At 45.7% G+C, this 24,465-nt stretch overlaps 2 protein-coding genes and 1 pseudogene across 2 annotated transcripts; 2 read left to right on the top strand and 1 right to left on the bottom strand.

The window, feature by feature from the left end:
* The first annotated feature begins 467 nt into the window (after positions 1-467).
* Positions 468-7,549, top strand: caprin2 (caprin family member 2). The gene is made up of 21 exons (XM_076167467.1): positions 468-523; positions 1,021-1,274; positions 1,373-1,435; positions 1,554-1,640; positions 2,066-2,304; positions 2,393-2,475; positions 2,953-3,063; positions 3,179-3,216; positions 3,307-3,525; positions 3,716-3,757; positions 3,834-3,962; positions 4,080-4,164; positions 4,295-4,344; positions 4,446-4,553; positions 4,631-4,732; positions 4,831-4,971; positions 5,424-5,568; positions 5,657-5,818; positions 6,051-6,112; positions 6,443-6,497; positions 6,787-7,549. The coding sequence occupies exons 2-21, from the start codon at positions 1,032-1,034 to the stop codon at positions 7,356-7,358; spliced, it is 2,736 nt and encodes a 911-aa protein (XP_076023582.1). The 5' UTR covers positions 468-523; positions 1,021-1,031; the 3' UTR covers positions 7,359-7,549.
* Positions 7,550-8,198: 649 nt separating this feature from the next.
* Positions 8,199-23,688, bottom strand: cog5 (component of oligomeric golgi complex 5). The gene is made up of 22 exons (XM_076167491.1): positions 23,535-23,688; positions 22,101-22,240; positions 21,662-21,719; positions 21,442-21,496; positions 21,116-21,185; positions 20,861-20,981; positions 13,678-13,808; positions 13,376-13,535; positions 13,177-13,289; positions 12,976-13,053; positions 12,319-12,400; positions 11,926-12,127; positions 11,598-11,759; positions 11,194-11,293; positions 10,901-11,011; positions 10,755-10,817; positions 10,284-10,387; positions 9,763-10,000; positions 9,613-9,689; positions 9,236-9,362; positions 9,026-9,105; positions 8,199-8,746 (listed from the first exon to the last, which is right to left on the bottom strand). The coding sequence occupies exons 1-22, from the start codon at positions 23,578-23,580 to the stop codon at positions 8,620-8,622; spliced, it is 2,445 nt and encodes an 814-aa protein (XP_076023606.1). The 5' UTR covers positions 23,581-23,688; the 3' UTR covers positions 8,199-8,619.
* Positions 16,712-18,443, top strand: LOC143013805 (G-protein coupled receptor 22-like; annotated as a pseudogene).
* Positions 23,689-24,465: the final 777 nt, after the last annotated feature.

Below are 24,465 nucleotides of genomic sequence, written 5' to 3'. Positions count from 1 at the left end.
CTTTGGGTGATGCAGAGCAGAGGTGTGTGTGTGTGTGTGTGTGCCTGGGTGCAATGTTCTTCACGCTGTTCTTCATGTTTATCCACACATTGGTGTTTGTGAGCCATGTGACATCTACACCCTGTCAGTATCTCAGAAATCACTCAGTTTAATGCAGATTCTGTGTTTATGTGACATTTATGCAGATTCATACTTACATCCAATCTGTCAATCAATTGGGGATTTGTTTTGCATTGCATCCGGAACTCCAGAGTGTGTGTGTGTGTGTGTGTGTGTGTGTGTGTGTGTGTGTGTGTCATCACGTGAAGCCTCCACACGGATAAATAAAGTTGTGTGATTTAATATGATTGATTCGTGACAGGAGAGAGAACCGGATGTGCTGTGGATGTTTTGGTGTGCGCGCGTGCGTGTGACGCAGGCTATATAAAGGTGTGAGCGGGCACGGGCACAGCCTTTATCCCGTCAGTGGGTGAACTTCGGGGCTTTCTGCGGCGTCGCTCCTGTTAGGACTCAGAGCCACGAGGTGAGTCTGCGCTCCGCTCTGCCGTCCGAACTGCTGATGAATGAAAATGGCTGACGGACGTGTGGCGTCAAACCTACGCTGTCATTTCACCGCAACGCACGCATGGAGTCATGTTGTGGGCTGTTGGCATGCTGGGCTGGGCGGATTTGTTATTGGTTGGATTGTTAATTGCCTACATCCGGACTGATGCAGCATGATTGGACCTTTGCCAGAAACTTTAATTATAACCCGATATTAATTGTTCAGCACACATTTGGGGCACATGAGCTTTAAAGGCTGAGATGAGTCTGCAAACCTCTCCAGGTTGTGTTGTGCTTGTGTGTGTGTTTACGTGTCTTGTTTAGTTGAGTGGCCAGTATAAATGCAGTGTCACAGACTTGGCAGCTTCCCAAACTGGCCGAGTCGATCTCTGGTCAACACCGAGTCTCCAGTAGCCTCTATGTTTTGTATTCTAACAGCAGTGTCTCTCTCTCTCTCTCTCTCTCTCTGTCCTCCAGTGAGGTGAAACATGGTGCAGCTGTCTCCTTCCCCTAACCTGGATGCCCCTCTCCCACCTGAGTGCTCAGATGAGGGGGAGGAAATGCAGGAAGACCCTGCGGTGACCGATAGCCCGACGGGAGGCTCCATCAGCGGGCTGAGCACTCTGCAGCTCAAACTGGAGGTCTCCACTGCCTACCAGGGCTACGAAAACTACATAGAAGACGGACTTATCTGCCTCAATCATAAGGTCCGCAACTTGGAGAAAAAGAAGGTAGGAAGGCCGCTGGGCAGAGGGAATGAGGGGTGAAGGCTGGAGGCAGGCATTATCCTGGCCACCTGGATTTGGTGATTTATCTTCTGTGCCCACAGCTCAAACTGGAAACCTATAAGAAAAAGCTGACACAGGGTGGGGTGCTGAACAAGGACCAGCTGGTGAGTTGGTTATACATTAGAATGATAAAGATCTGGGATGTAAATCTGCTTGAGGGGCTTTGTGTGTGTGTGTGTGTGTGTGTGTGTGTGTGTGTGTGTTGGCCTTTGCGTTTCTTAGGCAGCGGTGGAGAAGTACGAGGAGGTGCTGCATAACCTGACGTTTGCAAGGGAGCTGCACAAAACCCTGGATGGCCTGACTCAGACTGTAAGGCTCTTTGATCATGTCTAGCAGGTTTGGGAGAATGCATGCAGAGACCAAATGATCTTCCTGCTCAGGGGCGTTTACAATACATCCTTAAATCTCAGTCCACATTTCTCCTTCTGTAAATGCTTGGGCAATGAGATAACTGGTCATCATATGAACGCTACCTGAGCTATTATCAGAGTGGAGTCACCATAGGCACCAACGCACTAGAAACGTAATTAAGTCATTTACCAGTCAGTTTATGCAAATCAAGTAATTCCCTTAGCAAGTGACGCCTCAGTGTGTTTACATGTACATTAAAACTTCAAATAGACTAATTAAGGCAACGCATCTAATTGAGAAACGTCATGTAAACACAGTAATGGTCATTGTAAAGTCATTGTGGTACTTGTGAGTCTTTATCCTGGCTGTGGATCCTCCTGCAGCTGCTGAGGGCCCAGAAGAAGGCAGTGAAGAAGGAGCAGGTGGTGAAAGTGGAGACTGAGAGGAGGCAGCTGAGCACGGTGCTCCACATCCAACAGATCCTCCACATCCTGCAGCAGGACCACATCAAGAGGGACCTGCTGCTCGGTGACAACCAGGCCCCTCGTGTTCCTGCTCAGCAGCTGAACAGCCTGGTGCAGCTCGCCTCCCTACTCAAAGTCAAGATGGATAACAGACTAAGGTGCAGACCTTCTGTCACACTGTCGCCTCTCGCTGCAAATGTTAGACAAATGTGTTTTGACTTAAGGTTTTCCTTCACGCTGATCTAGTTTAGAGGAACAGGCAGGTCAGTCGGTTCCCATCTATTTGGACCTGCTGGAGGGGAAAGACAAACCAGTGGCTGGATCCACATGTGAGGAAACAAAACCATACATGCACATACAATACAATGTCTGAAATGACCTGAATGTCTATTAAATTATCACAACGAATTGTAATCAAAAGTAAGATGAAGGGGTTAACTAGCCAACTTCAGGCTTAGTCTGATTTTGCCTCAGTACCTTGTAGTTTGGCCTGGTACAGAGCAGCTTATGTTTGATCAGCAGGCGGCACTTTGAGTTCCTGCCCACTAAGCTCAATCAACTCCTTTGGAAAATAGCTTCACTGTTCCTGAAGGATCATTGAACAAAACGTATCTTTAGGTGGTCTCTCTGTCTCTCTCAAAAATTAAACTCTGAAAACAGCTGAAATGCCAGCCTTTACAAAGTCTCATCAGATTTTAAGTGAAGTGCAAAATTCATGCTCACTTGAACAGGAGAACTAGATGGAGATTGAGGTCCTAGTGTGATGTTTTAAAAAAACAAAGCAGTTATTTCCCTCATCTCTTCAGATAAGCTGTTGAAGGAAGAGCTTACTAGGCTGATGAACTGCAAGTACTTCATCGGTGTTCCACGGGCCTCAAACCTGCCAGAGACGTTACCGGGCCTCTCCAGCTGCAGCAGTAAGAACACACGCAAGTTGCCTATCTGTCTTTGAGCACTGGCTGTAAAGTAAATATTTGTTTTGAGTGAAGACTGTTTGTAATTTGAATTAAACGGCTCTTTTTTTCTCTCCAGTTGGATCAAAGTCAAAACCAGATGAAGTTCCTAAGCAGGTAAGGCTGATATCATCTTGGTGATGTGTTTTGATTTAAACCGTAGTGAGTGCTCGAGGATGCACTGATGATCTGTTGGTGATATGGCAGTTTTTCAACAGACGCTACCTGCCTGATGTGGAGACTCCGCCCACCCAAAACATGAAGGAAGACTTCCAGGTCCTGAAGGAGGGAGAGCCTCCTGACAGCTGGCACACGGAGCTCCCCAACGGTGCCAGCTCACCACAAGCTGCAGTGTACAAGCCATGGAAGAGAGGAGCCACCTTCATCCCCAAAACCACCAAGAAACTATTTGCTGACACCAAACCAGTAGGTTGATGTCAAATTGGAACACTTCTGGGCTTACTTTGTTTTAATGAAACATTAAAAATGCAAGAAGCTTCAATATTCTTCCCAATACAAGTTGTCATAATGTCACAAATGTCAAATAAGTCATTAGTGAGGCTCAGCCCAACTGAAATGAATACACCAATGAATTCTGCATTTGTATTCTCCCCAGAGAAGAGAGAGGAAAGACAAAGGAGAGCAAAACACTAAACTGGTGAGTGTTAAACATTCACCCTTAATTTTTTTTGACCATGAAACAATTGGTTAACCATCCTCTCACCTGCTGACAGGCGCTTCACATGGACGTACCCGTAGAAGTATTCAACTCCCCGTCTACTTTACCCAAAGATCCCATTTTGAGGAAGCAGCACTTGGAGGACCTGCTGGCAAACATCCACGGCTCCTTCAGCTTCATGCAGGTTAGTATCGCTCGCTCCAAACTGGACCCATGTACATGTGAATATATAAGGGAAAACACTTGCTTCTGAAATGCTACATGAAATGAGCTTTACTCTTCCACCTCTTCTCCTGTTTAGGACTCTTTTCTTGAAGGTGAGAACTCCTCCACTAATGGCCTCCCCAGACTGAGTAGACGAGCATCTGGATCTCCCTCTCCACTCGGTAACGTGAATGTGACGCAAAATAATCATTTGAAATTGTAGACTCCTGCAAATGTGATGTGTGTAATGACTTGGACTGTGTGATGAAGTTGCTTAGAGTTGTGTTTATTTTCCTCCCATCTACTAAACAGCCAGGTCTGATTTGAGAAGCCCGGTTGATGTTCGACCCAAATCGATGCATGTAAGCTCTTGTGATTTTTGCCGATTTGTCACTTCTGACTCTAAATTGAAGTTACTGTGGAAGTTAGACGTGTTATCACTTGGTCCTCATCTCCCACTCAGTCCACCCCCCTGCCTACCAGGCTCATGGGGTGCAAAACCTGTCTGACCACTGGGGATCTGTGCGCGGAAACCTGTGACCTGCAACTTCCTGCAAAGGACCTACCTCATGTAATAAGACGGTTGAGAGATCGAACATTTGTCACTTGATTTCCCTGAGCTATTCACCAAAGCCCTGGTCTCTGTAGGAGCCGCTGCAGTTGGCCGAACACAACGCGATCACCTCACCGCTGCTGTATCGCAGGAAGTCTGTTAACTCGGTCAACCTGGAGGACAAAGGCAATTCTCGAGTAAATACTTGTACAGATGTGAAAAGACGTTGGATAGTAAATATTGTCTTGCATCAAAGTGTCTGTGTATGTGAACTATGAACCCCCCCCCCCCACAGACCCCAGTAAGTGAGTCGGGGAAGAAGTCCCCCTGTAATGTGGAGGCACCCTGCACCCCCACTCCTCCTCAGGAACAGACATTCTCCACACCTCCCACCAGACGGACTCTCACCTCTGCACAGTTTCAGGACATCCAATCAGTAAGTCATGCCTGATATACAGAGTTTGATTTGTACACTTGCTAAATACACAAGCAGAGGATAACTGGAACACAAAACCTTAATAAAAGGAAAATGATATCTGTGGCAGCATGCAATCCCTTTAGATAGCTTGACTTTTTCCATCCTCACTGTTTGACTGCTGCACTCAGATCTAACATTATACTCGCATCTGGTGGTGACAACTACAAAGAAGCTCTGAATACATCTAACAATGGGATGTGACATGGAAGATTTGCCAAAATGCAGTCTGCATTGCATAACAAGTGTGATACATCACTCAAATTACAAATATTGCGATGTAAATAAAAGTAAAATATTGTGCAGATTCAGGCTGAACTGAAGCTCACAACTAATGATCTCGCTTCATTTGCCGCTCCAGGCCCTTGTACTTGCTTACACCCTTAGTTATGTCACTTTCCTTTTCTCTGAAGGTCTTTAAGGTCAATGCCCCCATAAACCAGAACAGGGGGTTGAACTTTAAATCAGACTCCACAGTTTTCTCTGAGCCCATGTACAGCACCGCCAGCACCCAGACACCGCCTGAGTTTGCTCCCGTAGAAGATGAACCACACGCAGGTATGTTCACGTTTTAAACATCAATCGTCCGACAACTGAACCTCCAGCTCCTGACTGATGTGTCATCTCATCTCTCTTGTATGTATAGATTATGTAATGGGTAATGGACAGATCAGCTTGTCCCCTATCCAGTCAGGTGGCAGCGTGGGTCGACATGGCCAGTCGTACTACACCCGTGGATCTATGAGAGGTATGGCGCGTGGTGGCAAGGGCCTGGCTCAAACTTCTCGCTCTTCTGGTTGGTATCGAGGTATCTATCTATCTCTGCGTCTTGGCCTTCCTCTTCATCGTTTGTCTTTTCACCAACACTCCGTTTACCCTTCCCTCTACCATAACAGGCATGTGTTCATGCCCGTGAGCAGGATCATGTGTGTGTTTAGGTATTCAATCACATCTCGGCTAATACTTGGTGGCATCAGTTCAGAATGAAACGAATGTTATTGAGGTGGTGTTGAGGCTTAATCTTGCTTTCTGCTCTTGAGGAGGAACCTTCGTCCACCAGGCTCACCTCAGAGATGCTGGTCATCTACTGTATGCTGCCAGGGTGAGTATGGTACCTCAACTCATCACAGAACCCAAACTCCAGTCCAGTTAGGTCATGAGTGCACCAACAAATCATATTTCAGGGCCATTTGGAAAGGGAGTCTTTTTTTCATCAGTTGTGTTTTGATGTTCTATCTAATCTTACTGTAATTGAGTGTTTTAAATAAAGAATTAAATGAAGTTGAACGGCCATTGACCAAAACATCAGTTGATCCTCCAGCAGAGGTCTGGTTACGCCGAGCAGGATTCCTGTAAACAAAATGGCTGTCATCAGGAGAATCATCACTTTGTTTCCGATGCACATTCAAATTTCACTCTGGTCTTTTCTCAGGACTCAGGATACCAATATGGGTACAGACGTGGACGGGGCAGGCACAACTCCACGGGTAAGATCCCAGGTCCCAAACACGGATTAAACCTTAATCTCTTGGCATAAATCGCCTTTAGTGTTTCCCAAAAGAGAAGCAGGAGGAGAAGTGCATCTTTACATCATGACCATGAATACATTGTCCAGTTTATAGAAATATGAAAAAAATTGTGATCCCTCTGGCATTTAGCAGGGTGTCTGTATTCTGGTCTAATCTCAAGCTTTGAGAGTGAAAACAATATAAATGTAACTTGTCGTCTAGTGTAGTTGAAACTTGTTTAAAAGATGGTTTCCCTATTACCCAGCAGCCTGGAGTGACTCGTCCCAGATCAGCAGCCCAGACCGGGAGGGGGCCTTCACTGTTGTGGACTCTGGTCATGGGGATTCCTTCTCCATCTCCACCATGGAAGTGCCACTAACTCCCCATAGCCAACACCACACTGCCCTGCTGCCCATGCAGCTCTACCCGCTCTCCCAGCCGCTGCGCATCGCCTTCACCGCATCTCGCACGGCCAACTTTGCTCCCGGAAACCTGGACCAGCCTATCGTGTTTGACCAACTTCACAGCAACCTGGGGGAAATGTACGACACCCACATTGGCCGCTTCACCTGTCCTGTCAATGGAACCTACGTCTTCATCTTCCACATCTTGAAGCTTGCCATCAACGTGCCGCTCTACATCAACCTAATGCGCAACGAGGAAGTGATGGTGTCGGCGTACGCCAATGACGGCGCCCCAGACCACGAGACAGCCAGCAACCACGCCATCTTGCCGCTCTTTGAAGGAGACCAGGTTTGGCTCCGGCTGCACCGCGGTGCAATCTATGGCAGCACCTGGAAATACAGCACTTTCTCTGGCTTTCTGTTGTACCAAGATTGAACTGCTGCTTCACCAATGTATGGATTTGCTTTGCATAAAACGGATAACACAGTGACACTTCAGTATTGTAGTCAAGAGGCCAAGTGACATGGATCACTTGGCATCCACACAGATGTACTTGATTCCATGATGATGGTGGTGGCCCTTGTAGCTGTGCATCTTTATAGCCTCTTCAGCCAACAGGTCTCAGGCACCTGTGAAAAAGCTCTAATGCAATCTCAAGAATGTGTGTGTGTGACTTGTAAAGTGTGCTTGTTGCTGGGCTACTGCGCGTTTAGTCTCACCTTGCCTGTGTGAGGCTCTGTGGAGCTTGGGAAGGGAAGGATGGGGCTGGTGGTGGGTATATAGTATGGAACACCAAATTGTTGCACTTCGACTACTGTGAAGACATGAAATTGTTAACCTTGATGTGCCTGAATAAAACAATGAGCAATGACATTTGGATTCAGTTTATTTCACAGGTTTGGGGCTGTTGGTTCATTAGACTGTTAATAGCCTTAAGATTACGCCGAAGGGTTTACAAAGAGCCTTACTGAGACCTACAGCATGACTTTCTCTGCAGATCTGTGATGTGAACATGAGTGACAGTGTTGTGTTCAATGCTAGAAGACAAAACCAATGAACAGTGGGTATGAGCAGGAAGTTGAGGCCGTTTCCAGGTCGGAAGGATCAGTTGTACATTCACATGAATTCAGTCGGTTCCTTGTTAAATACAAACTATAAGACTGGCAGAGAGGTTTGTACACGGTGTTGCTTGCTTTTTAACATTCTTGTGACAATGCCACTTGGCGCTGTCCTGTTTGTGTCCTGATGAGCCACAGTGCTGCTTTCACCATAGAATAGATGGGAATATCCTTTATTGTCCAGAGGGTAAATTTATCTTGGGCACATAATGACAACATAAGGCTTTGACAGGATGCTGGACAGTTGCTCGACAAACAGAAGAGATGTTTGACTATACAGCTGGTATTGACAACATGGTTTAAAATAATATACAATAACAATTTCTTCAGTATTTATTACATTTATTTCTGAATGTAAGCACATTATGACAGACAGGTTTTAAATTAGGATATTCAGACTCACAACAGACACACACACTGTGTATGAAGTCTTTCCTTATCAGAAATGAAGCAGATCCAAAATCATAAATCCCATTATCTCCCCAAGCAAAGACCGCTTGCAGTCACTATTTCTGTATGTGTGTGTGTGGACTCTCCCACACTGCTGCTCTGCTTAGCAGGCATCTGGCTCAGCTTGCTCAGACTCTGACCTCCTGTGAAACACTGGTGGCTTTCTGTAAAAGCTGGAGCATGATGGGATAAATGGGTGCAAACTCCTTCCTCTGTCGAGCTCTCACCAACTGGACATAGGCCTCCAGAGCGCCCCTGAGAGGAGAACCGTAGGAAGGACACAGACAAATAAAGATAAAGATCAGCGGTGGACGGTTCGGCAAACTGCCACTCCGGAGCCGCATGAGGCTCTGCTGCCCAACTGCAGCGGCTCCCTGTGGCTTTGAACCAAATGTATTTACTTTTAAGAATTGGGTCAAACTCCGCTTCTGCTGCTCGATGCTCAGACATATCTTCATTCTTTAACTCTACTGTATCTAATTTAGCTCCAAGACGTCCCAAGCAGATAAAGAAGCTGAAAGAACTCTGGTTTACCTGATGAGTGAGAGCCGGTCTCTCTCAGAGGGATGATCATCCAGCCACTGGGAGTAACGTGCGATAGACCACTCTGCTCTCTGTGGGGGGAAAGGTTTAGGTTTATTTAGGTGCAACATAGGAGGATAAAGGGATTTTCTGGATGGTTTTCACCCAATCAGCTGGGAATACTAGGGAGCACATGGTGTGGAGCAGAGTGTGTGTACTGGCCTGGTGAGGTGACTTGAGTTCAGATGGAGCTCTGGTGAAGAAAAAGTGCAGTAAAGTGCTGTAGGGGATCAGGCTGCCCACCACTGGACTGCTGGCGATGAGCTCACTGGTCTGAAACAGCAGTGGTCTGAAACAAACCGCACACACACACATTTACAATCATACAGACTTAAGCACAGGGAACAATTGGTTTTCTTCTCTGTAGACAGCTCGGACGTTGACGAGCTTATCAGACTTTGGTAATGCAGTTGAGAACCATTTTCAGAACTCTCATTGTAGTTGATGGTCAACAAGTCAAACATGGTGGCAGCTACAGATACTTCCTGTTCCTTATTATCCTCCCTTTGCACGGTATATATCATTCTGTTCCCTCATACCTGAATGAGCGCAGCATGCGGTAAGGCTTCCCCAGGTCAGACACTCTCCTGCACAGAGGACCAACTGCCATCTCCATCTGAGACACAGAGCCAAAAGGTTGGAAAACTTCAAGATTGCACAAAACAGCCACCCTACAAGGTAAAACCCACCTGTGCAAAGTCAGCAGCCAGTCTCATTTTACCGCCCTCCCCTAGGGGGCGTAGCAGGCTTGCGTGGCGGATGAAGAGCTCGATGGCTCTCTGAGCGATAGACTCGGTGCTCTCGTAGATGAAGTCCACACAGAGGAACTGACGGAAGTAGTCGGCCATGACTCTGGAGATGAAGCCCTGCAGCTCCTTCATGTAGAGGGAGCAGGGGATGTCAGGTTTGTTACAGCTGGACAGAGACCTGCAACACACACAAACACACACAAACAGACAATGAAGAGTGGGATAAGTTGACAGGTTAACAGTAAGGAATGAACTGCAATTATTTTCTGATCTTTGTACTCATAGTAGACATAAGCTTCAACTTTCTGCTCTCAGTATAGTCCAATATCAATTTGAATCCATTTTCTTTTCTTCCAATGCAATACAGCTTCATATTAAACCTTCTCGGTGAGCGACACAGGACAGCACCTTTACACAACCACCCTACCTGTGCAGAGAGGGGGTGAGAACATGTTACTGACCCTGAGAAGTCCTCCTGGTGTAATGTGATGATGATGGCCTCTATGGAGTCACTGACAGACTGCAGGAGAGGTTGCACTGCACTGCTCATGAGGGCTTGCACTCCCTGAAGCACAAAACAGGATGAATCAAACAGGATGACAAGGATGACAAGGCCTCTAGAGGAATGGATGGCTGCATGCTGCGGCAAAGGAGAGAGGGAGGACAAGGCCAGCTGTGGACACACTGGTCTCAGGACTCAGGTCTCTGTCGTTCTCTCTCAGCTTTGAACTCTATCACCCAATGTAAATTATGTGTTTGACTAAAATGTGGAGCAAAAACACTAATAAAGCCAAACCAAAACAAAAAGAAGGCTAGGCTACAACACAACTACACAATTACATACAAAATCGCTGATAAGATCACAATATTGAGATGATATGCAGTGAGAATATTGAATGAAGCGTTGATTGTGTATCTTATGATGTCCATACCTCCAGAGAGGCAGAGAGGGCCTGCTCGGCAGCCAGAGGACACGACACCAACCCGGAAATAACCTGACACAGATACAGCAAGTCAAGGGTTAAGAAATAACATTACATATCCTTTCCTCAATAATCCAATAAACTAAAAACCCCACCTTGGTGACGGCCTGCTGCAGACTGTAGAGGGAGTTGACCACAGCAATGTTCCTCCTCTGGCCCTCTGTTAACGGACCAATCACCTGACTGGCATCGCCCTGAGTGCACAACTACACACAGAGAGGGGAAAGAGGCCTTATGTATTCAACCGATTAGAGAATAACAAATAGTGTGTGATGGATGTCGTCTGCATAGCAACACTGGATTGAAACTATGAGTGTGAAAACATTCTTTTATTCAGAAACGTCACAAACACACAGTCACACACACACACACGCTACGCAACACACACCAGCTGTTCAGACTTGACACAGAAGAGTTGGACCGTCTTAGCACCATTCTTGGCCACAGCCTGTGAGAGGTGAGGATCCACTGATGCCACATTCAGTTCACTGGGAAGAAACAAGGAAAGAAATACAGAGAACCTCAAAACAAACCACCACAAACATGTTCATTTACGTGGTTATTAACTTAACAATTTATTTCAGAAACTCAAAAAATAGTAGAAAGAAAGGAAGGAATAATAAATAATATAATCCCAAATAAATACAAATATCAATTTCCAAATAACAGGAATTAAAAGTAGATGAATCGTGGGATAGTTTTACTTTTTCTGATCCGGTTAGATTTATAGTGAGTTTATTGTCTTTAAGGTCTTCGTCGTGTGCCGCAGCCCGCTGTCTGGTGTCTGCGTACCTGCTGATGGTCTTGATGATGCTTTCTAGCTCATCACTGGAGGGTGGGTTGCGTCCACCCAAGGGAAACACCAGATTGATGGGATCAAAGAGGCGAGAGAGCGACTTGGAGAGGTAGGCCGCCTCGTATGGCTGCAGAGAGTCCTTCAGAGCCTTCTCAGGGCTGCAGACACACAAAACAATACAAGAAACACTAAACAGGTTTGTTGTTTGATACAGAGACTTCAGCTGCTAAACAGTCCGGAGGCATTTTCCAAAAATCTAACGTCAGCTTCATCATGCAACAAATACAATAATGAAAAACAAAGGAAAGAAAACAAGCAACTCACTTATAATCCTGGTTACTGTGAACAAAGAGGTCCTGGCTGTCTGTCTCACTGTTGGCGATGTCCAGAGCTGTATCCATTCCTCCACCGGTTGCTAGGACCTGAAGGCTGGCGCTGTACTGCTGCAGGCGGCGCCACAGCTCATTATACAGCCGCAGCAGCTTGGGGTACTCTCCTTCTAATGCCTGCTTTAGATACGAGGAGGCTGGAGAGGGAGAGAAGAAAAAACAACTGGAATGCTTCGAGAGTACAGCAAGAGGGAAAAAGAGCTGATGGGAACTCAACACTTGTTTCAATAAACCCAGAACAAATGAGAAACGTGAGAAGAAGTGGTACAGGCCCGTGGAAACCTATCAATTGTTTTTAAACGGCAGTTGAAGTACAGAGGACTGTTACCTTCAGTTGCATTGTGAAACTCCTTCGTCAGTGTGTTGGTGACGTCTGCCCAGAAGGTGTAGAGGATATCAGACTGACCATCCTGTCAATATGTTCACAACAACAACAGACAGACAGGCAGATTTGAGCTCATGAGGAAAACACTCAAGTATGAAGAATCTCTCAAGTCAAACTAAGACCAGTTTAGGGGGCTACAGAGGCTACAGAGGCTACAGGGGCTACAGGGGCTACAGAGGCTACAGGGGCTACAGAGGCTACAGAGGCTACAGGGGCTACAGGGGCTACAGGGGCTACAAGGGCTACAGAGGCTACAGGGGCTACAGAGGCTACAGGGGCTACAGGGGCTACAGAGGCTACAGGGGCTACAGGGGCTACAGAAGCTACAGGGGCTACAGAGGCTACAGGGGCTACAGAGGCTACAGAGGCTACAGGGGCTACAGAGGCTACAGGGGCTACAAGGGCTACAGAGGCTACAGAGGCTACAGGGGCTACAGAGGCTACAGAGGCTACAGAGGCTACAGAGGCTACAGGGGCTACAGAGGCTACAGGGGCTACAGAGGCTACAGAGGCTACAGGGGCTACAGGGGCTACAGGGGCTACAGAAGCTACAGAGGCTACTAAAAGCTGAAAAATGAATTCCTGTTGGAGTAGACTCACCTTATTGATCTCGTCAATGAAGCATACATGAGTGACAGGGTCTCTTTTCTTCATCAGGACTTTATGCAGATGTTGCACCTATACAACATAAAGGAATGAACGTAACTGGACATGCAGGCAGGCTGTGTGGCAGGGTGGACTACTGATACCAATATAGTTATATGGTGCTCAAGAAAGACACAAGAGAGCAAACTAGAGTACCTGTCTGCACGCAGCACATATCTGGTCCATCAGTTTTTCCAGGTTGGTCCACAGAGCAGCACGGAAAGCTGCCGTGTTCCCTGGTGTGGGCAGCACTGCTCGTCCTGGAGCACCTGGGGGTGAGAGAGGCATGGAAAATAAATCCAAACGTCCACCATGACCAGTCCACCTGTGAGCCCTGGCAGAGCTTCAGTCTTACCTCTGGGGTTGATTGGTTGTGTCAGGCCCTTAATGTCTAAGGCGCTGGTCACATTGTCCTGTATGGTGGTCCGGTAACCCTTCACTACGGAGCTGATGGTCTCTCTCAGACTACCCAGGTTATAGAAGACCTGCAGGGCTGTGCCAACCTGGGTGGGATTCTAATGGACCAGAGGAAACAAAAACAGACAACACCGCTTACATTTACTTGGTTTGGTCTGTTTACTTGCACAATATGTAATGTTTTGCTTCTCCATGCTAAAAAACTGAGGTCAAAAGTCAGCAAAAGCACAGCGTGTGGACCTGGATCTCCATGCCCTGCTCCAGAAGTCTCTTGGCCTGGTTCTCAACTTCCAGCCTGGCTCTACTGATCAGCAGCAGGTCGTTCTCAATCACTTCAATGCCAGACAGATCTACACCTTGGGACAAATAGTCTAGAGAGGAGAGAGAGAGAGAGAGAGAGAGAGAGAGAGAGAGAGAGAGAGAGAGAGAGAGAGAGAGAGAGAGAGAGAGAGAGAGAGAGAGAGAGAGAGAGAGAAAGAGAGAGAGAGAGAGAGAGACTCAAATTAATATCAAAAGTACAAAACATTAACTTGCAACATATCAAGAAAGAGTAAACATGTCTCCTGCTGAGCGGCGTGAGCCAGAAACCTCAAACACTCGACCCTGTTGTCTCCTTACACTCTTTGAGTAAACAGATGTGGAGTGAGAGACGAGGATCCAAAGCAAGCAGAAAAACAACAAACAGCTTTGTGGCTGAAAAATGTGTCTTGTATCACGAGTGGAGAACGGTGATCTCAGAGGGAACACACTGCTCCTGACCTGATTTATGACCAGTCGGCCTTGGCTTGGCAATGTTGTTGCTGCCATGGCGACATAATGCCAATGTCATGTAGCTCTCAAGCCACATTACAACTAGTTCAGCAACTTGGAGAAAGAAAGAGGGGAGACTGAGGAGGAGGAGGAGGAGGAGGAGGAGGGGCTACTGAAGCCAGATACACAGGAGGGAGGGAGAGAGAGAACATCCCTCTCTCTCTCTCTCTCTCTCTTCCATCTACATTGTGAAGGAACACCAGAAGCACAACAGCACAACATCCTTGGCTGATGGGTCTAATCTGACTCTGTGGAAACAGAAAGATAAACCTAAGTAGCTCTTCAGTCACTCTGGCTCTCACTTGTGGAGATGCATTACATGTGACGCAGACTTTGGTGGTGAAGAATCCAACGCGTTAAAGGGAAGGAGAGACTGAGACGCCACTGGATCACTGAGGACCGTCTTCATCCAAAAAGGTAAACAAACGGCACAACTGTACACTGGTTTGTGTCTCAGCGTACTGACAGTGAGGTTTCTGAACAGCAACACGCTCAGCAACACAGTCAGATCAGACACACACATTGTTCCCTCAGCACGCTGACACGTTGAGCTCATGAGTCGGATCTCTTGCTTGACTCTTGTACATCGCTGCTTTGTTTTCCCTGGCTGCGTTACAGCACTCAAGCGGTTGGTCAGGTAGCAGCAATAGAAGGAGGTGTGGATAAAAAACGCTTCTTCTTGCCGCCTGCCTGCAGTCCAGACCTGCCCCATAGATAACATGTGGTGCATTATGAGGCACGACGACGGAGACCCCAGGAGGCTGAGCAGCTGAAGTCTCATATCAAACAAGTATGGGAAAGCATTACACTTTATAAACTTCTTCTTAGGGGAGGTACTAGCTGGTCTTAATGTAGATGAAGTTGTAGTGTGAGCTGCAGTCAGCTTATGGGCCAGAGCATTCTCTCTTCCTCTACCTCTTCTCTTCTTCTGGACTGTCTCACTGGCTCATATCACTTAGTGTCCATGCTCTCTCCTGCTTTCACAACCGAAGAATTTCTGCACAAACAGTTCGGCGTCACAATGAATGTGAGTGGACCGGAGCTCACATTTGATGGCCACTGGCCTGCTAGAGATCAGTCCTCTTCACCGATGAACGAGGGTACCAGCTGTATAGGGCAGATGGCAGGCAGTGTGTGAAGCGTCGGGTGGTTCTGTGGCCCAGGTGGCTCTGAACAGGACAGCCCGTGGTGGGGTTCTGTTATGTCCTATGGGCAACACACTCAAGTACATTTGATCCAATGGTCAAATTGAATGCACAGGTATGTTGTGATGATATCCTAAAGCCCATATCTGTGCTGTCATTCACCTTCATCACCTCGTGTCTCAGCCCCATGCTGCAGGAACCTCAACACAATCCCTCAAAGTTCAAAGTGTCCCAGTTCTTCTTTGGCCTGCATACTCAAACAAGTCACATGGGACGCTCTGAACAGCACAGAAGACATGTGCTCAGGTTCCCACCAATATCTAACAACTCTGTACAGCTGTTGGAAAGGAGTAGGAGAGAGTTCCACAGCCTCCAATCAACAATTTCAGCAATTCAACGGAGGGAGATTTGTTGTATTGCTAAGACAAATGATCGTCACAAAGGTATTGATGAGCTCTCCTGTTCCTTTCATGGTAGGAACCTGTGACCAACAAATGAATCTCTGTCACATGAAATCAATAGGAAAGTGTTTATGAATCTATTTCAATTGACTGATTTACATTTATTACCTTCAAACATCTTTGAAATAGACAAGTGTTGTGTTTATATTTTTGTTCAGTGTATATATACTATATATGTGTGTGTGTTAGGTGTCAAACAGGGGCTCAGATTATTATAGTGACATATATTCTTTCACTGAAATATGATTTTTCTCCTGCAGGATAAGATAAAAGGTGATGATGACGATGGAGCAAACTTCCTATCCTGCTTCTGTGAATTCCTCTGTCACAGTGTGTGAAGGATAAAACAGAAGTAAGAAGCCACACATCTGCACCTTCAATCTACAACCTTTGCTCTTCATAGGGTCACAAGTGTGTAAAGTGGATTCACTGGATCAAGAGAAAACACTCACAAGTGCCTTTAGAAACAAAACAAATGTGCCCTGATCCTATCTGGACCTGATCTAGGGACATAATAAACACACGGCGGCTCTGAAAGCTACCCAGAGCGTAGAGAGGAGTGGGGAGTGTTCTGGCCCTGGTACCAGGATGACACAGGAGGCCAAATCTGAGGACAACAGACAATGAAAGACAGAGGCCTCCATGAATGGAAGCACTGATCGCTGAGCTTGTGCCACTGATATTACAAACTGCGTAGCCACGGACAAGCGAGGAAGGCATTTTACCGCTTTACAAATATTACAAAGCCAACAATCAACAAAAGGCTGAAGATCAAGCAGCGTTGTATGAAAACGTTCCTTCCATGTGTAACCTAACGTTAACAGTGTGTGTTCCAGGCCTCTGCCTCCCATCTGGAACATGCCTACATCACCACAGCTGATTTAAGCAGCGACCATGTACAACATCAGCATCCTGGACTCTGGTGACTCCGACGACCTTTACCTGGCCTTCTCCAATACCATCTATCCCATCAGCTTTCAGGTACGGTCAGGGGTCACATCCTGGAAACTTCTGCTGGATTTGAATCATCCTCCTTTATTGTGGAGACCAACGATACAATGTTTGTCAGCGTTTATTTCAATCTACCTAAAGTAAGACTGGAGTTGAAGATGAGACCACAAATATGTCCATAATAACCAGACTAATGTGTATTTAGCGTGTAAATTGTGTCTCTTCCTCTCTATATCAAAGAAATCTGTGTCTTTGTGTTCAGACTTGAATAAAACCTTCCCATCTTCTTTCCATCTTCAGATATCCATGACAGCCTTCCTGTTTTTGGAAATAGTTTTAGGCCTCAGCTCCAACCTGACTGTGCTGATCCTCTACTGCATGAAACAGAACCTCATCAGCTCCGTCTCCAACATCGTCACGGTGAACCTGCATGTGGTGGACGTGCTGGTGAGTCCCGACAGCCCGGGCCACAAATGATTCATCGAGACACGTTTCTATTTCAAATCCATTGTGTTAAACCCAACTTTGTGATCATACAGCTGTCGTGTTGTTCACAGGTGTGTGTGTGCTGCATCCCGCTGACAGCTGTGGTGGTGCTTCTCTCCTTGGAGGGGGCCACAGCCATGATCTGCTGCCTGCACGAGGCCTGCGTCTCCTTCGCCAGCGTAGCTACTGCTGCTAACGTCCTAGCCATTACTGTGGACCGCTACGACATCTCAGTACGGCCGGCACACCGCATCCTTACTATGAGCAGAGCCATAGCTGTACTGGGATCTATCTGGGCTCTCTCCTTCTGCAGTTTCCTGGTTCCCTTCATGGAAGTAGGATTCTTTACCCACTCCGGCATGGACCTGGTGAACAAGACTGCGGTGATCACAGTGGTTCACACCAACGAGTACTACACCGAGCTGGGCCTGTACTATCACTTACTGGCACAGATCCCCATATTCTTCTTCACAGCTGTGGTGATGTTGGCGACTTACTACAAGATCCTCCATGCTCTTAATATCCGCATTAGGACACTCTTTCAGCACAGCCTCCCCAAAAAGAGGCCAAATAAAAACACATTGTCTCTGAGCTATACAACCCGAGCGGAGTCGACCGATGGTTCCCAGGGCAACGCAGAGGTGAGAGGAGGAGGGAACGCACCTCCGCTGGGGATGCAGGCGTCCGTGTCGGTCATAATCGCCCTTAAACGGGCAGTGAAGCGTCACCGGGAGAGACGGGAGAGGCAGAGACGAGTATTCTGGATGTCTCTTCTAATCATCTCTACTTTTCTCATTTGCTGGACGCCGACCACGGTGCTCAACACCGTCATCCTCTGCACCGGGCCCAGCGACTTCACCGTCAGACTTCGCTTGGGTCTCCTCGTGATGGCGTACGGAACCACTGTCTTTCACCCACTTCTCTACGCGTTCACTCGGGAGAAGTTCCAAAAGGTTTTGAAGAGCAAAATGAAGAAGAGGGTGGTGTCTGTGGGGGAAGGTGAGCTTAGACAAGATAACACTGCCATCCACAGCTCCTGGACGGATCCATCCAGGAGAACAAAGAAGGTCACAAAGACAAGACCAACTTGAGATCAGACGAATGCACCAATGAAATAAATACAAGAAGAAGCAGCAACAGAGACCACAGACTGTTTTAGAGTCTTGTGCGTATTTCTATATTAAATTTGTCCCTGCCACAAAGAGTTCAGACCAGAATCCTTTATTTGTATTTATTCCGGATGTTGTGGAGCGCTGCATGCTGCTCCATTTTCATTTGTTGTATTGCAATATCAAAGTGTCAGTTCAATTAAATATGAAATTAAGAATGGTGGATGCAAATTGCTTTAATCTGATCCTGCACTTCAGTGATGTCACTCTTCCTCCTGCCTACATACTGGAGATGTGGAGGCCATGGATTGGGCTCGCACAGGGGGAGGAGCCTCAGACCTTGTTGGGTTTTCCCTACGCCATTCTGCCACGTTTAATCAAATTGATTCTGACCTTTTGGAGTAATCACACTAACACACACACACACACACACACACACACACACACACACACAGACACACACACACACACACAAACATAAATACAATCAAACCAACAACCGACACACACTGTAACTTCCCTGGTGGATCTTTCTGGAAAACAAGGTGCTGGTGGAAGAAGAGCCTTGGGACAACCTTCTATGACCTTAAGAAAGGTCGTGGTTGTGCTGGGAGGACACTGACGCCATATAAGGACGCTGAGCCCAGGATATTTGCATTTTGGGTGTGTGTGTGTGTGTGTGTGTGTGTGCTTGTTAGTAGGAAGGGAAAGCTTTGTATATGAACTAAACTTCCTACACAATGCACAATACATCTGTGTGTGTGTGTGTGTGTGTGTGTGTGTGTGTGTGTGTGTGTTGGGGAGGGGGTATTTGCAGGCAGAGGTTGTTGATAGCATGTTTAATACCTCATGATAAGCAGGAGTCCCGAGGCAGATTGCTGGCGGGCGGCGGTGGCATGGACTCAGTCACTATCACTACGTCTGCTGACAACACAAGGTCACACAGGTCCAACCAATACCTCACACACACCAAAGCTAACCATGTCTTTATTAGTGAGATAAGATTAAGGGGAACCTATTTGTAAAGGTATGCAGACGATGACCTCATCGATCCATCGGTCCAGACGAGATCAGATCTGATAGAAGTCACTTCTGAATCCAGCTTCACACCTGACATGAAGGCTTTGAAGCACAGATTGAGTGACACATCTTAAAGAGAAGTATGAGCATGGGTGGTGGTCCCCTCTCCTTGGAGTGGGTCCAACAGTATAAGGGTCTCTGGGCCTGGCTTTAGGGCCCAAGGGCACCCGAGGGGCAACAAGACAGCTCCTGGTGCTAGGAGCTGACCTCTGGGCCTTCTCTCACCCGTGCATGGTGAGAGGACAAACAGGGCCTCTGCAGTGGCAACAGGGGGGGCGGGGCTTAGACATTTGTTTTCTTGGCTTGGGGGCACGGCGGCACTGGATCAACTCCTCACATTAACACACACACACACACACACACACACACACACACACACACACACACACACACACACACACACACACACACACACACACACACACACACACACACACACACACACACACACACACCTCATGTTTTCTCTAAGCTATTGTTCATTCTTGTCAACAGGGTCATCATTAACATACAACTATGTAGTGTATTATCATGGTTATTGTTGTTTTAGTTAGTTATTGTTATTGTTATTGTCTTTGTTACTGTCTCCACCTCCTCTCCTTCATCTTCCTCTCTCTCACATCTTAACACCCCCAAATGCAGCTCACACGACTTCAGTATTCTCATTAATCAACAACTTAAATATAACCCAGGTGGAATCTGTCCAGTGTGCAGTGGCTTCAGGGCGCCTCACACTGGAAATGGACTGGAACTACACAGCACTTTTCTCCAAAGCCCTTCACCATGGTCTATCATTCACCTGTACAGTACCTTGCTAAACAACACTTCAGCATACTCCCAGAATCGAACCAGGAACCCTCTGATTACTAGCTGACCGCTCTAACATCCTGAGCCACAGTGTGAGGGCTCCTGGTCTCATCCTGACCCCACACCTGCTGAGGAAGGACAGGAGATAAAAAAAGATATCCTGGCATCCTCACAGCACAATCATGTCTGGAGGAATGCAGCAGGCATGATCGCCCCTCCGCTGGTGTGACATGTTGACTGGCAGCCACCGGTGTTGACCCCAGACATTTCAGCCCTGGTTCTGATACCAACGCACCCCCAGTAAGAACTTTGGATTATGTACTGGATTCTATATTAATGAATAAATGAATGAATGAAATAAAAGCTTATGTTGGAATCTGGAACCCATCGTCACATAAATAAATATGTAACCTTGGGATCCATCACTTAAGGTTCAATCTCATATTTAAGATCATGTGGTCCTCAGTTCTCTCACTACTTCCTTGCCATCTGCCTACATTACAAACTAAAATGGATGACACCAACCACGCTCCATCCGTTGCGTGCTGTTCAGTAGGAACATGTATTTCCTTACCGAGCTCGTTGAGGCTCTGAGCCGCCTTTGAGATCTCCCTGCTGCCCCCCTGCAGCTGACCCTGGAGCCTCTTGCTGAGGTACAAGATGCGAATGATCCTGCGCAGAAGGTCACAAGCTACCTGGAAGAGCAAAGAACAAGGTGGAGAGGTGAAGAGAGAGACCAGACTTTAACCAAAGCATCAAGGTAACATCTACAACAAACTTAAAAGTTGCTGATGAAGTTAATAGTCATAATCTTTGGATGGACTCTTACCTGCAGTCTGGCGAGCTGGGTAATCCTGGCCACAATCTTGTTGTAAGGGTCAACAATCTTTGTCCTTATCCTGTAAAAGACATTGAATGTTTCATGACAAAGATATGAAAGCTAAGTTTAAAGAAAAGAATAATTTAGGACATATTTGGTTGCATTGTCACGTCTTTGTAACGTTGTAACTCCACACAGGCTCCTCCTCAAGCTGCACACATCTACACACTGTACATGAAGCGGGGTGAGATATGCTGATATGCATCGCTGCACCAGTATGGAACTTTATGACACTGAAGATTGTAGCAGGTAAATGCTCTGTGAAGCATATTTACCTGTCAACAGCTGCCTGCAGAGCACCGATCCTTGTCTGCATCATCTGAAGGACCCCTGCAAACACACACAACACACAACCTTGTACTTTCAGTGCTGTTTGATAAGACTGCATGGTTAGAAGGCTATTCTGGTAAAAATCCAAAATATGCTGTGAGAGGCAAAGCAACAGAAATATCAGTAAATGTGTACGTCTTGTAGTATTCTAAATCAACACCTTACCTTCAAGAGATTCTATCCCAGTGGCTTGAGCGAGTAAGTCTTCATGTCTGGCAACAACCTGGAAGGAGGAAATGCAGTGAAGGGGCTCAGTTCAGGTGTTAACTCACAATGACAAGCACTTGCCCTTGTTTCAGTTCTGAACAGCCTCCACTGTGTAAATGTGAAATAGCTGAATATTTTTTAATCGGTTTTTACGTTTTACAATTATTTTATATATTTATATTTTTTTTTTTATCTTTTATTTTCAAAATGTAAATATGGACAATTTTTGCAAAGCAGCAAAATTATGCCAGACAAAGGTGTTCGACCCACTCAGTCAGTAATAAGGTCCTTACAGTCTGTGGTAAATGAGGAAGAACACCCTTCCCATATGTGTTGGTTAGACTCTGGCCTGTGTGGTCCTGGGGCTGCAGAGTTGTGTGATCTGCTGGGTGTGTACCTGGCTGTGCAGCTCCTTGTCCAGCTGGCTGATGCCCTGTGCCAGCTTAGCCAGCTGCTCAGCAATAACAGAGTGGTGGATGGCCTGAGCGGTGTAGGTCTTCACATCAAAGTCCTCCGTCAGAAAGTCCAAATAGCACTCTGCAAACAGAGCAGAGTGGGATTACCTGCTACATTACTTTAGACTTTATAATTACGTATTTATTCGATAGGCTTCCAGTAAAACACAGCGTCTCTGTCACAGACGTATCTAATGCTCATGCAGAGACAATTGAGGTGAAACAAAACTTTGAGCCACGTCAATAGATTCTAAATCAAGGAACATAATAATACATAATGCTTTTATGTGAAAGGTAAGCATGCAAATTTGAAGCTGAGTTAAAGAATCTAATCAATAATTGATCATCGTTAACACCACTAGGGGGCACAAGTCACAATGAGGCGGAAGAATTGACGTGTAAACAAAGTACCTCATCCAAACTCCTAAACGGTGTGATCTCATATCTTTAACTTATCATCTTTGCATTATAATGTAAAGCAGTTCATATTTACATGGTATCTCATGTATAAATGTTTCATCAATGTTTAAATCCAGCTCACAGTGAATATTTAACTGAAGTTTGACTTTGAAAAATTATAATTACAAATCTGATCGCAACATCTGTCCAGAAGAAAAATCGCAACTAGATTTTGTCCCCCCCAAAGTCTTACAGTCTTTACAGTATACATATATATATACACACACTTTTGGTGCACTAAAGTATACTCTTGCTCTTACTCTTTCTATACAGTATGTAGTCACAAAATGTATCATAACATTATGGGCATAAATCATCTTCACAAAGCAACTTGTCATGCAAACTGTCTAAGATTCTGTGTATATTAATAGGAGAAGCAGTAGTAGTAAAGTAGTAAAGTAAAGTAATGGGTGCAAGTTAAATTTCAAGTGCATGGGATTTGCTGTGGATTGCATGCAACATGATGATCAACAAAACTACATTCTATTCAATAAAATTCTATTCTATGTCAGATTCTACACACAGAATGCCTGTGTATATTTATAACTTCACAACTGTAATGTACCTAAGTGTATCTGCTCATCAATATCATACACACGTATTGACTGCATGTGAGGATGACATATACAAGCTGAACTGAAGTCTGTGGGAGAAACTTTAACACCTAAACTAAACAACAGTAGACAGCAGCGTTTAAGGATAATGAACTTCCATTGCTTTAAATAATGAATAAAGAGTTATGCCATTTATTTGGACAAACGAGTGTGAAACCCGACGTTAAAAATGAAATATAATGGCTACTTTCACCTAATTTGTTATTATTATTTTGCAATAACTTGGCGAGACAAATATGCAAAGCCGATAAAGCAATTGCAGGCATATTTATATAAGGTAAACAAGTCAAAGGTGGTATTTACCATCTTTCAGAAGAGGCTTCGTGGAAGCTTCTCTGTAGCCTTCCATTTTGATACTTCCGTGAGTGACGTATCCACTTCTTCTGCTTCATTTCGTTCTTCTTCTTCTTGAATTTCCGGGCAGACACGACGCGTCAACGGCGTAATACTGCCCTCGTCCGTTTAATCCGAGGACCACAGGGTATCTAAAATCCAACACGGAGAAAATCGATGAGTTAACTTGTAATCTTGTTGTTTTCTGTATCCAGTTGTGTTCTGGGGATTGTTAAAGTCTGGACTATACGTCACCCTGTTTCCAGAAGTTGTCACAGCATTGATCAGCAATTAGTGACTTTGAACACCAGCAATAACAAGGAGATGGATGTGGACCTGAGGAGGAAGAGTGGGGGACATCAGCAACAGCAGGCCACACCCTAAAGCCACTGAGGTTGAGAGGGTGAACACCTTCAAATACCTCAGCATCCATATCAATGACGACCTCACATGGACATTGTGTGCATGCATTCTATTTGCATATTATTGTGGCATCTTCCTGATAGTATCTCTTGCTCTTTCTACAGAGGCATCTAACTTTCTATATCTCTGCAAACTTATTTCTGGATCTCTATTTGGATCTTTCGCCTACCTTTTTCCCAACCTGATATTTTTTTGTCCTGGTTCCAGAACAATATAATTTTGGAGGATGGACAGTTTAATAATTATACCTTTGTCATTACATCACCATGTGCCATCTGATACTGGAATCAATTTAAGGATGACAACTTGAAATATCTATCTCTTACTCAATCATAATTTGATTCCAAACAAAGTAAAATAAGTGGCTTTTAAGTTAATTAACAGATTTTACCTGGCATAACGTTACCTTTAAATATGGCAATGAAAACTGTTTTGTGTTGTCCCTTATTTTTATTTTTTTTACTACTTAGTATTTATG

This window comes from Genypterus blacodes, unplaced genomic scaffold (genome assembly GCF_046128005.1).
Source record: "Genypterus blacodes isolate CSIRO-AG114 ecotype Tasmania unplaced genomic scaffold, CSIRO-AGI_Gbla_v1 ptg000158l_1, whole genome shotgun sequence".
Lineage (NCBI taxonomy): Eukaryota > Metazoa > Chordata > Actinopteri > Ophidiiformes > Ophidiidae > Genypterus > Genypterus blacodes.
The sequence above is the reverse complement of the archived record's forward strand: the minus strand, read 5'-3'. Positions and strand labels throughout refer to the sequence as shown.